General features: G+C 39.8%; 1 protein-coding gene and 1 pseudogene across 3 annotated transcripts in view; one reads left to right on the forward strand and one right to left on the reverse strand.

Moving 5' to 3' along the window:
- The window catches only part of MSH3 (mutS homolog 3), a 222,668-nt gene that overhangs the window by 130,301 nt on the left and 78,448 nt on the right, over positions 1-13,919 (reverse strand). For all 3 annotated transcript variants that reach the window (XM_073014652.1, XM_073014651.1, XM_073014653.1), the window contains exons 11-12: positions 6,263-6,347; positions 3,522-3,631 (exon numbers count right to left, since the gene is read on the reverse strand). In XM_073014652.1, the coding sequence (XP_072870753.1) occupies positions 3,522-3,631; positions 6,263-6,347 (195 nt within the window). The remainder of the gene's footprint in view (positions 1-3,521; positions 3,632-6,262; positions 6,348-13,919) is intronic.
- Positions 447-1,782, forward strand: LOC119618317 (S-phase kinase-associated protein 1 pseudogene; annotated as a pseudogene).

A 13,919-nucleotide genomic window follows, 5' to 3' on the forward strand; every position in this document is an offset into this window, starting at 1 on the left:
TCCCTTGTCATCTATTATTTGTTCTATGATCTCACTGTAGAAGAAAACCAGACCCTAAATTTACCTTTGGCTGTCAATGTCAGAGACAGAATATTAGTCTGGATGAGCCACTGATGTGATCAGCAAAGCACTTACGTTAGTATAAACACCACCACCATCACTCCTCACTAAATGATGGGGATACATTCTGGAAAATGCATCGTTAGGCAATTTTGTCATTCTATGGACATTACAGAGCATATAGTTACATAAAATTAGATAGTACAGCCCACTGCACACCTAGGCGATATGGTACAGTATAGTGCTCCTAGGCTAAAACCTGGACAGCATGTTACTCTACTAAACACTGTAGGCTACTGTAACACAATGGTAAGTGTTTGTGTGTCTAAACATTTCTAAATAGAGAAAACACCTCTGTATATGCAATTCCCCCAAGGACCAAAATGTTGTCATGCGGTACATGACTAATTATAGAGCTGAGCCACTGACTAATCAGCAGATTCTCTCCAGGTATTTGTTTGGAATAAGTTGCAAGTGCCAATAAAATTAAACTGGAATTCTTTTGAAATAGATTTTAATAGATTAGGAGGATAAAACTTTTTAAAAACCATGACCTAAAATAAAAGGGCAAAGAAAAGTTTCATGTGTTTGTTTTTGGCTAACATCAATGTTAGGTCAGTGAAAAGTTCATACTTGAAAACATCAGTGTTGAATGCCTGGCATATTTTCTCTCTGCATTTCTGGGAAGGTAGGATCCCCAGAGATACTTGATTCGGCCCTTAACAACAGACAACATGGTCTAGTGGATTTATCTCAAATTAATCCTGGGTACACAAAAGAAAGGAAATTTAACATTGGAAATAAAAAATTTTAATTTACATGGAAAAGTCTGCTAGTGAGTCTGTCTCTGCTGAAACAAGCAAGCAAAAACACAGTAAGAATTGTAGTAGATGTTTAGGCAGCCTTTCCAGCAGCCACAATGCTGCATCCCTTACACTGTTGTCCACAGAAAGCCATCTTGTCTGTGTTTGCTCTCCGAGGTCTGCTTATTTCATTAGAATGCTGAACTAAAGGAAATATTTCCATTTTCAGGATTTCTTCTTTATCTCACCAGTTTCCCATGTCTTAAGGTCTTTACGGCTAAGAAATCGGAGTGACCCACTAAATCTGAAAAGATTTGGTAATTATCGTCATCCAAACAGCGTCTTGAGTGTCCTTGTCCTCTGCCTTCCTCTTCTTTGCTGACGCCGCCCTGCTCTCATAAGCCTCTGGCCAGTGGTCTCCTTAAGCTCAAACACCATGCTGTCAATTAAGGTGCTGAGTTCTGATGGGGAGATATTTGATGTGGAAATTGCCAAACAATCTGTGACTATCAAGACCATGTTGGAAGACTTGAGAATGGATGATGGAGATAATGACGCAGCTCCTCTACCAAATGTCAATGTAGCAATATTTTTAAAAGGTCATTTGGTGGTGCACCCACCACAAAAATGGGCCTCCTCCTCCCAAGGATGATGCGAACAAAGAAAACGAACAGAGGAGATCCCTCCTTAGGACCAAGAATTCCTGAAAGTCGATCAAGGAATACTTTCTGTACTTCTTCTGCCTGCCAACTACTTAGACATCAAAGGTTTGCTTGATGTTACACGCAAGACTGTTGCCAATATGATCAAGGAGAAAAGTCCTGAGAAGATTTGCAAGACTTCCAATATCAAAAATGACTTTACTGAAGAAGAGGAAACCCACGTACACCAAGAGAACCAGTGGTATGAACAGAAGTGAAATGTCTTTGATACCATCACACTGTAAGGATTATTCCAAATACTAGCTGCCCTGCTCTGTTTATAATTGTTAATATCAGACAAAGAGCAGAGAAACACAGCAGCAAATCAAGCGTGTGAGCAGAATATTAACCTCAGTGAATGTGTGGTGTGAGTACAGATTCCAAACCTATGGCTGAGTTTCTCATAGTATGATCAAGTTTCTTTTTTCTTTGCCCTGAATAAAACTGTACTGTGGGTTCTCTATAGAAAGGGGCATTTTGAGCTTTCCCTCTTTTTTTGTAAAGTGATGTCTGCCTAGATTATTGTTCAGTTAACTTTAGTGACCTTTTAAAGTTGACATTGTAAGTAAAACAACTTGCAAAAGAAAAAGAAGAAAACAGCAGCAAAACCTGAAACAGTGTCTTCAAGCCTACGACCAACATTAGCATCTGCAATTCTTTCTTGAAGATAGTGACTATTTATTAATCACAGAGTAACATGGGGCTAATAACAGCATCTGTGTAGTGAGGCTGCTGTGCAGTTTAAAAGAGACAATGCTCATAAAGCTCCTAGCGTACTGTGTGGTGTGAGATAAAGAGCTCAAAACTTTATTCCTTACAGCAATGCTGTGATGAGGTGTTCCACCATGTCAAAGGTGAGAACACTGAGGATTAGTGGGAGTGACTCACTCAGTTGACAGAGCCAACACATAGCAGTTCTCTTCACCACCACACCATATTCACTCTGCTCTAGCCAGAGGTGTAACTATTCAGGATAATGGCTTGTTCCTGCTAAGGTCTCTGGAGTCAATGCTGGTTTTAAATCCGATACTTATCTCTATCAGCTGTGAAACACTGAGCAAGTTAGTGAAGCTCTCTGAATCTGTTTCCTCATTTCAAGGACCTATCTCAGAAGGTGATTTTCAGTATTAAACACCAGTAAATAGAAAGTGTGCAATAAATAACAGTTTTCATTCAACAAACATAACATAAACATAAACTACTAAGTGCCAGGCACTGTTCTAGGTCAGAATCTCCACATTTATCTGCATATCAGAATCATCTGGGTAAAATTTAAATCTCAACTCCCTGGTCATGCTGGAGACCCGTTAAATCACAATCTATGGGGGCTGGACACAGGCATCAGCATTTTGTGATGCATCCCAGGTGATTCCAACATGCAGACAACACGCAGACAACCTTGGAAATCACTGTATGTTAGGCACTGGATTCCAGTATCTTCCCTTAGGGAGCTCCAAGTTTACTCACTTTACTCTTCTAAGCATTTCACACGTAACCCCTCTTTTGGACACCTTGCTGTTACTGCTGTAGCTCAGGTTCTCGGCATCTCTCCCTGAACTTGCTAACCTGACCCCACCACCACTACCACTCAGTCCCCTCCTGCACATAAGCCCAGCTCTGATCATATCAGCCCCATGCTCAGAATCACTGAATGAACTCCCTCTGGCTATCAACTCCTCAGCCTAGCCTTCAAAGTCCTCCACAAAACGCATCTCTCCTCACTATCCTTGGACAATGCCCTATGTCTGCCAATCTGCAAGCAGGCTCATTCACGAGAATGGGGGAAAAAAATCCCTGTAATACTAGACAGCCAGTCTATTGCTCAGTTATAAAATAAAATGTTACCCAATTTAAAACTGTGTTCTTAGAAATAATGGTAACCTTGGTTTTAAGAGATGCCTTTCACTTCACAATTTTATAATTTCAGATTAAACACCCCAAAAAGGATTCCCTTTACCTTAATTTAAGGAGTGGCTGGGTCACCCACTTCTTTAACTTCCGTCTCCCAAATGAAGTTTTAGTGTGGTCTAAAACCCACAGCAAACTTCCTTTGGTTTTCATATCAGTCTAAGAAAGACCAGAAAACAAGTTTTATTAACTAGACAATTATTTGTGCCAAATGGTTATTTCATATACTCCGATTCTAAATGTCATATATACCTACCACAATGTGGCTTATAACAGGTGTTCATTTAATGTTTGACAGATGAATACATACACACAGAATGAAGGACTGATATTTTACACAGAAAAGGGATCGTTTGTAGTTTTTGGTTACCTAAGAATAAATTATTCAGAAGATTATTTTGAAATGTATGCTTATTCAAGCATCTTTAAAATATAATTGCACACTTTCCTGCCTTGGGAAATACAATATAGTGAAGATGATTTAATTTTCCTTTGGTTTTTCAGTTACCATTTTATAAACCAACGCTCTCACGACAACACTGAACAAGGTGCTGGAGACACCTTAATAACTCTAGTTATTTACCCAGGAAGGATTTTATTTTAGTTTGTTTTACTAAATCCCTAGAAACGTTTGCTTTTGCCACTTAAAATTTGGGTCCTTACAAAAAAAAATCACAATTAACTAGACATAATTAATTTTAACCAAGGTTTCACAGTAGTATTACAAAACCCACTGAGACATTTAAATCTTGAGACCTAAAATGGCTGTTTCCACTTGAGTTGGGTTTTTTGGTCTTGTCTTTTTTCCTTCTCCTCTGTAAGTAGCTACTTCCAGAGTACCTCCTATGTGCTGAACACAGCAAGGACATGGTCCTGCCCTCAGAGTGTTCATAGCCAAGTTGGAAAAAGACTCATAATTAGGACACAATGCCACCTGCCAGCAATCAACTAGAAAAGGTGTGACATAAGCTCTCAGGTCTCAGGATTTCAATGCAGAGAACACAGAGAAGGTACAAGGTCACAAAGGTTCCTCTGAGGATGGCTGGACAGGCTGAGGAGGGCAGTTCAGATCAGGAGCAGTACTGCTCCTGAGACCAGAGCTTGACTGGCCTGACTGGGGTAAAGGGTCCCGTGAGGAAGGCAATTCCTTGACACCCCGGAGAAGCAGGCTCAGACAAGAGAGGTGCGAGAGACACGTGTCCTATTATATCCTTGTTCTCACTGACACCCAACTCCTACCCTGTACCTCTTTCCATTGCTCCTTGGAAAGGTTGGGGGTGGGTGGGGGTGAAGTTGAGGTACAAAGACAAGCAGAATATGTTAATTCTCAGCTTCTGCTTCTAAAATGGTGCAAGCCCCAATAAAGGAAGGAATTTTGAAGGGTATTTTGATTCTAGATGATTTCTGCCTTAGGAATTTGATTTCAGAACTGACTCTGTTGTAGTAGGATTTGAACAGGGAAGATGCACAGAAGCAAGGAACGCTTACAACGCCACGGCTGGCTGCAGGCTGACTGTGAGCACTCCTTCAGCCAAGAAATGTCTCTTTATTCCTACTACTTATTTCCTATCATGGAGATGGCTACAGAGTTGATGAGAGAGACCTGTAGGACAGATTTTCAGCTTTTGGATGATGACAAGATAAAAATGTTACTGAACAAAAATACATCTGAACTCAGAACACTAGAACAGACTGGAACAGGAAGAAATTGAGAGACATTAGTTAGTAATATGCAGATTCAGGAGTCAGGGGAATAAATTCAGTGTTTAATTTGCAATAGTAATAAATATTTCTGAAGAATTTTAACTCCTTTGACTCAGATGGTTCAGATGATTCTCCACTACTTAATCAAACGATGTGGGGCTGCTTTTTATCTTTATGATTTTGTTAGGATAACATTAATTTTATAATATAATATCTCATCTTCCCAAGTGATAGTTTAATAAATGAAAGCAATAACTTTAATCTCCCTGTTATCTTCCTAATTCATCAACAAAGGACAAATAAACAATGAAAGTTTGTGAACTGAGGCCGGGTGTGTTGGCTCACGCCTGTAATCCTAGGACTTTGGGAGGCCGAGGCAGGTGGATCACCTGAGGTCAAGAGTTCAAGACCAGCCTGGCCAACATAGTGAAACCCCGTCTCTACTAAAAATACAAAAATTAGCCAGGCGTAGTGGTGGGTGCCTGTAATCCCAGCTACTCAGGAGGCTGAGGCAGAAGAATCACTTGAACCTGGGAGGCAGAGGTTGCAGTGAGCCAATATGGTGTCCCTTCACTTAATCCAGCCTGGCCAACAGAGCGAGACTCCGTCTCCAAGAAGAAGAAAAAAAAAGTTTGTGAACTGAAATATTATAAATCTTACAGTCAAAATGAATATCCCAGAAACCTGTTTTATAACCTGAATAATGAAATAAGACTGCAAACTTTTCAACAAAAAGTTAAAGGTATATAGAAAAAATATAACCAAGTAGACAAAAAAAAAAATCCACTTCATATTAATTTTCAGTGACAATGCCTTTCCAAAAAACTACCTGATATAGAGATGACGTTACAGAAATTGTCAGGATAAGCATGCCCCTCAGTCATTAAAAAGGACAGCTCCATCATTCCCCAAAAAAACCCCAGAGAAGTATTATGTACAGTTCATTCTCCAAAGAGTGCTACAGTTATCAACTAATAGTGCAGTCAGCTAGACACTACATTTTCACCTGCATCTCTAAAAACAGACCGTTGCCTTAAAGTTTTTCCAAAACCATTTATAATAAACTAGCCCTTATGGTTGTCTGACCTGATTCTGTAGGATTTCCAGATTCCTTAATGTTGTTCCATTAATTGTCATAAATTCCATTTTACTTGATAGCTGTTTAAAATTCCTGTAAAAGAAGCAAATACAATTAGACTAGATGTAAATGCATAAATAAAAAATTAATTCAGGAACTAGAAACATTCCGGCTACATTACGGCAAACATTAGCATTCTGATAGGAAATCAAACAAAAGGAGCAAAATGAAAATTCATCAGGCTGTTGTATTCCATTAACACTGGTGCTGTTAAGTAGATTGATGCAAGACAAGGATAGTTACTCTAACACGAAAAACAAGAACGGGAAAGGGAAGTAATGATAACAACATTTTGTTTTGGTTTTGCTCTAGGAATAGAACCAAACATGGTCTTGATTAGCCAAGCACAGTGGTCGTATCTTCATGAAAAGCTGTGTGATCAGCTAGAAAAATATGTCAAGATACTTAAAACTGTCCTCCTTATTCTTTAGCATGAGATCATCTTGATAAATACTTTTAATCAAGATTCTAAGCCAGGCGCAGTGGCTCACACCTGTAATCCCAGCACTTTGGGAGGCTGAGGCAGGCCGATCACCTGAGGTGAGGAGTTTGAAACCAGCCTGGCCAACATGGCAAAACCTCGTTTTTACTAAAAAATATAAAAATTAGCCAGGCATGGTGGTACGCACCTGTAGTCCCAGCTACTCAGGAGGCTGAGGCACAAGAATCGCTTGAACATGGGAGGTGGAGATTGCAGTGAGCTGAGATCACGCCACTGCACTCCAACCTGGGAGACAGAGCGAGTCTACATCTCGGCAAAAAAAAAAAAAAAAAAAAAAAAAAGATTCTAACATATGCAACAAGTGTTATTTTCTCTGTAATTAACAACACACATGCAGCCGGGAGCAGTGGCTCACGTCTGTAATCCCAGCACTTTGGGAGGCCGAGGCGGGTGGATCACGAGGTCAAGAGATTGAGACCATCCTGGCCAACCAACATGATGAAACCCTGTCTCTATGAAAAATACAAAAATTAGTGGGGCGTAGTGGTACACGCCTGTAGTCCCAGCTACTCGGGAGGCTGAGGCAGGAGAATCGCTTGAACCCGGGAGGCAGAGGTTTCAGTGAGCTGAGATTGTGCCACCGCACTCCAGCCCGGGTGACAGAGTGAGACTCCGTCTCCAAAAGAAAAGAAAAAAAACACATATTACCATGGCCACATTTAGTGGGTATAAAACACTGTTACTTCCTTAAACTCAGTTAAAGCATTCACACTCTCCTCATTGTCCCTGTATCTATCCAAAACAAATTAGAATTTCAATAAATTTCAAAAAGATTTGAGAATGAGCTACACCATGACTAATAAATGTATGTACAATTCCAATTCGTGTTAAGAAGTACTAATCAATGCAGTACTAATGCAGTAATTCAATTTCCTTTATCAGCCAGTCCTTAGATGTTTCTGTCAATAGCCCTTACAGGCTTGACAGCTTATTTTTAAAGGCAAGGAAAATAACAGCAGATCACTAAATTATTTAACAAAAGAAAGGCATAAGTGTTTGTGCTATAAACCTAACCGCCCTTCTCATAGCTGTAATTTTAGGTAACGTCCAGTTTCCCGAGTTAAGAAAACAAGCCATCACCCAGAACTTTAGAGAACCTAAAATCAGAGCCCGAAAAACCAGTACCCAAAAGAGATTCCTTCACTTCTAGATGACTCCTTTGACTAAGGCCCCAAAGCCCTGGAAAAGAGAAATACTTCACCTTAAATTAGGAACGTTGCCTAGTAACTGAATGCTGTCCTTTGGTGGTGTAATGTATCTGTGACAGGTTTGAGCTAGCTTCCAAAGAATGATAATCTGTTAATGATTTTCAGAGGGAAGCAACTCCAAAACTGAAGGATAACAGGTGTTCAGCCCTTTCTCTCCCTCTTGTAGCAGTTAACTTAATTTGTCTTGAATTACAGCAATTTATGTTGTGCCTCTACCTTCCTTAATAGATCTAAGCTCCCTGAAGGCAAGAATTATGTCTTAATTCATTTTGTACCACCTGTAGGGCTCAGCGGACAGTAGATGCTCTACAAATGTGTGCCATCTTCCTATGGGAAAACCAGGTTGGCTTTATTTTTTTCCCTTTGAATCACAAAGCTCCAGAACTGTCTGTGAAATAGCCAGATAGTTATAAAATGTAAAACATTATTTACAGGAAGAAACAGTTAGGCAGTGATTGGCTATGTAGCTGACAAGAGCTCACTTGAATTCATGGTCAAAGATCTAAGTTGGAAGTTCGGCTGATAGCCTGGGCTCTGAGTTGGTATCTAACCAGTTACCCATATGTTTAGATATGAGTCCTTACTTTCGCTGTTCTGACAATTAGGTTTAACTAAGTCCATCCTAGGAGTGACTAGGTAACATGTTAGTGCCCTAATCAGACATCGACTCTAGAAGGGTGCTTAGTTGGCATCTTTGTTCATTTGGGTTATAACAGAATACCTCAGAATGGGCAGTCTGTAAACAGAATTTTATTGCTCAGAGTTCTGGAAGATGTCAAGTCCAAGATCAAGGTGCCAACAGATTTGGTGTCTAGTGAGGGCGCAGTCTCCATAGATGGCACCTTCTGTGTGTCTTCACATGGAGGAGGGGCAAACAGTTCCTTTAAGTCTTTTCTATTAATTTAAGGGCATTAATCCCATTTGCAAACGTTCTGCCCTCATAACCTAATCACTTAGTAAAAGGGCCCTTCTTAATATCTCCACAGTAGTGATTAGGTTTCAACATGTGAATTTTGAAGGACACAAACATTCAGGCCATAACAGTTGGCATGAGACTAATCAAGAAACCACAATCTAGCAGCCTTTCCTAAAAGCATCTCAACTAGCTGCCTTTATCTTCTGTCAACAACAGATGTGTAAGACATAATTTTTCACTGTGGTATGGAAGTTTGTGGGCTGTCCAGAAATACTGCCCAGTTGCCTCCTCCCTCACATGAACAGGGTATAATAATCCTATAAATTGAACAGACCATACCCGAAGGGATGGTGTTTTAAGGCTTAGGATTCTGAAAGCATCCCCTGTTCTACCCATTATCTCAGGGTTTGTTCCCTGACTCCAACTAAAAGTGAACTGTCGCTATTATAATGTTGCATATGCCTCAAGTGAACCACTGAAACAAGGTACTGACAGAATACCAGAAAGACAGAATTGGAATTTCACAGAGCTAGAGAAGAGTTGACATGACTGTTTTTGTGCCTGTTTGCTAAAAAGTATCTAAATGAGTGGCAGAATTCAGTTTGAATTAACCCACTACCTGGTACACAGCGGGTGGGGTAGAAGGCTTACAGCCTTCATCTACATATAATTACCCAATATCTACAATATCAAAAAGAAACCAGTAACTGTGAACAACCAAGTTGGTTTTTAAGTTAGCTCACAACCTTTAGAGAGCACAGGTATAGGTTATTTTAATTAATGGTATTAATGTAAGTATTAATGTGTTGTGTGTGTGATTTTTTATTTGGTTGGTTGTGGGTGTTTTCTGTGTTTTCTTTTTGCTATGTGTGTTTTTGTTTTTTCTTTTTGCCCTTACTAAACAAGTAATCTAAATTTCAAATTAGATGCTGTTTTTTAAAACTGATATCTACATTGACTTTAATAAAAGATCAACCACTGGGCAATCTTAAATCAGACTGATTCCCATCTAGAATAATTATCAAGCAACTACAAGAAGGACTAACCATGCTTCTGGAGTTGCCATATATTTCATAAGCATTTATAAGTATAAATTTATAAGTATTCTGGAGTTGGAGTCTTCCTTCCCAATAGAAATGAAATTTCCTTCTGTTAGCACCTATTTCCATTAGAATTATATATATTTTTGAACTAAGGGTTATATCTACCAGCATCCTTAAGTATCCAATAGTATCTGATCACTGACCTGAAACATTCAAGCAATTCTAAATTATTTATCCTTGTGGAAGAAGACAAACTCTATGTGCTTTGAAACTCACCAACAACGTCTGGCTAGAATTCATGCTGTGTGAACCTGCATAGAAATCTTATATACAACATGGGAAAATAGTTTATCAATATTTCAGACACCAAAAATATAATAGATGTTTTTTTTTCCCTCAATAATGGGAGGGAAACATCTTTGCCAAAAGCTGGACAGAGAAATTGACTCTGTATTACTCTAACCCTGCTTAAAAAAAAAAAAAAAAAAAAGAAAACCAATCTTTTTGACTTAGACAAAGGTAATAAGGGTACAGAATTTATTTAAATACCATTTTAAAATGGAAACAATGACCAAAAAACTACCATATAACACATGAAATCTATTGCTGAAAATATTTCTGTATGTACAGTTTTCAGAGTTCATAAATTCACCATTTGTCTAACTTTTCAGCAGTTAATGTGATTTATAAAATATAAATTGTATTATATTACAAAACTTCAGGGTTGTAGATTCACTCACAATTGATTTGTAATTAAACAACATGACTAACTTTGCATTCCTAAATCCTACCAATAAGCCCATTAGAAAGGCAAATAATGAGAAAAGTGTATGTTAAGTCCACAAGACCGCTGCCAGGTTCAGTGATTCAAGGAGGATATACAGGACTCAACACAGAATAATACTAAGAGCTATGATTTACTACAGTGAAAGAATGCAAAGCAAATCAGGCAAAGGAAAAGGTGCCTAACGCAAACTCCAGGGGGAACCGGGCATCCAAGAATCCTCTCCAGGCGGAGTCACACAGGATGCACTTAATTTCCCCAGCAATGAATTGTAACAACACGTGTGAAATGTTGTCCACCAGGGAAGCTCATTAGAGACTCAGCACCCATGATTTGTATGCCAGACTGGTCCCATAGACACTGTCTCCCTACCAGGTACCAAAATTCCAGCTCTGAGAAAGCAGGTGATCAGCATAAACCACGCTGTCTGCAAAAACAGTTAAGGCACAGTGAGGCACTCTCATCAGGAAATGGTGAAAACTCCTGAAATTCAAGGTCCCAGACTCCAGTCAAGGGCCAAACTTGCAGGATGGCCTTTCTAAGGAAAGCTTTGTGATCAAGCCTGCTATGTTAGTTTTTTGCACATCCCTCTTTTTAAATTCTACTTCTCTAAAACTATATGTATTACATTTATTCGTTACTATATTCAAGTTTACGCTTCAGTCCTAAATTGATCTTTTTCTTTATACTTCTTTCTTAAATCCTATCACCTCATTTCTAAGCTTTCATACTGCTCATTGATGTTCTTTCACATCTAGTATCATATTTTTTAGTGTCTTTTAGCTCATTTTAAAACAGATTTTTTTTTTTTTTTTTTGGTGGGGGGGACGGGTGGGACAGGTGGGACGGATGGGACGGAGTCTCGCAATAGCGCAGTCTCGGCTCACTGCAACCTCCGCCTCCTGGGTTCAAGCAATTCTCCCGCCTCAGCCTCACGAATAAGCTGGGATTACAGGCACCCACCACCATGCCCAGTTAATTTTTTGTACTTTTGGAGAGATGGGGTTTCACCATGTTGGCCAGGCTGTTCTTCAACTCCTGACCTCAGGTGATCTGCCAGCCTCGGCCTCCCAAAGTGCTGGGATTACAGGTGTGAGCCACTGCGCCCAGCCAGATCGTCATTTTTATTTCATCTGTGAGCATGTTTTTCTGGCATGTACACACTATCTGTAATGACATCCTACTCCTTATTCTCTTTCTTCTCATAATAATTTTGTAAGAAATTTGAATTTGGTTCTTTTCCCATTGCTAATTTTTAAGTGAAGATTAACTTTCCTGAAGTTTTAGAACACGGGCAATGTTTAGGACAGCTTTTCTAACTTCATACATCTCCCTCTTCTGTTTTTGTTTTGTTTTGTTGGAGATGGAGTCTCGCTCTGTCACCTAGGCTGGAGTGCAGTGGTACGATGTCAGCTCACTGCAACCTCCACCTACCAGGTTCAAACAATTCTCCTGCCTCAGCCCCCAGAGTGAGTGGCTGGGACTACAGGTGCCCACCACCACACCTGGTTAATTTTTTTGTATGTTAGTAGAGATGGGGTTTCACCGTGTTGCCCAGGCTGGTCTTGAACTCCTGAGCTCAGGCAATCCGATAGCCTTGACCTCCCAAAGTGCTGGGATTACAGGCGTGAGCCACCATGTTCGACCTTTTTTTTTTGAGATGAAGTCTCACTCTGTCACCAAAGCTGGAGTGCAGTGGCATGATCTTGCTCACTGGAATCTCTGCCTCCTAGGCTCACACCATTCTCCTGCCTCAGCCTCCCAAATAGCTAGGATTACAGGCACCCGCTACCATGTCTGGCTAATTTTTGTATTTTTAGTAGAGACGGGGTTTCGCCATGTTGGCAAGGCTGGTCTCGAACTCCTGACCTCAGGTGATCAGCCCACCCTGCCCTCCCAAAGTGCTGAGATTACAGGCATGAGCCACCACACCTGGCCGGCAATCATGTTTTAAACTTAATAGAATGTTTTTCTCCAGCCTTCCTCTTCTGTTCTTTCTGTGCAGTGTTCTGCGCAGTGTTCAATTGTGCCACCTGACCTCTGCTTTCAATCATAAAAAATTAACTGCATGAGAAATGTCCTCCAACCATAAACAATGAGAAAACTGGACAAAACATGTGAGGGGGAAAACTTTTCAGGTATGTTTGGCACAGAACTGTGATCCCTGAGAGAGGAAAACCAAATGAGGTAAACAACATGACTGCCTCCTTGGTGGGCGCAGGGAAACTATAATTTGTGAGACAGAATGCCAGATAACAGAGCTGCACATAGAGGGAGCTCCAGAGATCTGCTGAAGGGTCACCTCAACTCTTGCCAAGTACCAGTCCTCAAAGTTCTTTAGGAACCTCTGTGGGACCTGGTAAATAACCACCAGAAATTAGTAGTGAACAGTGACCAAAGTTCACAAAGAGCTTGGAACACTCTCCAACCAGAGTAGAAATACCTCAAAATACATGGCGCATTGGGTATAAGCCTCAGAAGGATATTGCCTTAAGAATGGAATTAAAATAGAGACAAAGATTTTTCAATCTCAGCACTACTGACATTTAAAAGATAAGTGTGTGTGTGTGTGTGTGTGTGTATCAACTTTATTGATATAATTCACACACTATGCAATTCAACCACTTGGAATGTGCAATTAGGTGGTCTTTAGTATATTAAAATTGGCCAACCATCACCACCATGTAATTCTAGATATTATCACTCCAAAAAGAAACTCTATACTCATTAGTAATCACTCTCCATTCCCCCGCCACAACCCAAGAGCCCTAGGCAACCACTAATCTTTATCTCTATGGATTTGCCTATTCTGGATATTTCATATAAATGGAATCAGACAATACGAGACATTTTGTGACTGATGTCTTTCAACTACCATAATATTTTCGAGGTTCATCATGTTGCAACATGTATCTGTACTTCATTCCTTTTTATGGTTGAAAAACCTTCTACTGTATGCATATAACACATTCTAGGACCCATTCTTCAGTTGATGGATGTTAGGGTTGTTTCTACTTTTTGGCTATTATGACTAATGCTCTTATGAACATTTGTATAACTTTTTATGTGGACATCATATTTTCATTGTCTTAAGTAACATCTAGTGGAACTGCTAGATCACATAGTAAATGTCATGAGGTACTACCAGACTG

This window comes from Chlorocebus sabaeus, chromosome 4, assembly GCF_047675955.1.
Source record: "Chlorocebus sabaeus isolate Y175 chromosome 4, mChlSab1.0.hap1, whole genome shotgun sequence".
Lineage (NCBI taxonomy): Eukaryota > Metazoa > Chordata > Mammalia > Primates > Cercopithecidae > Chlorocebus > Chlorocebus sabaeus.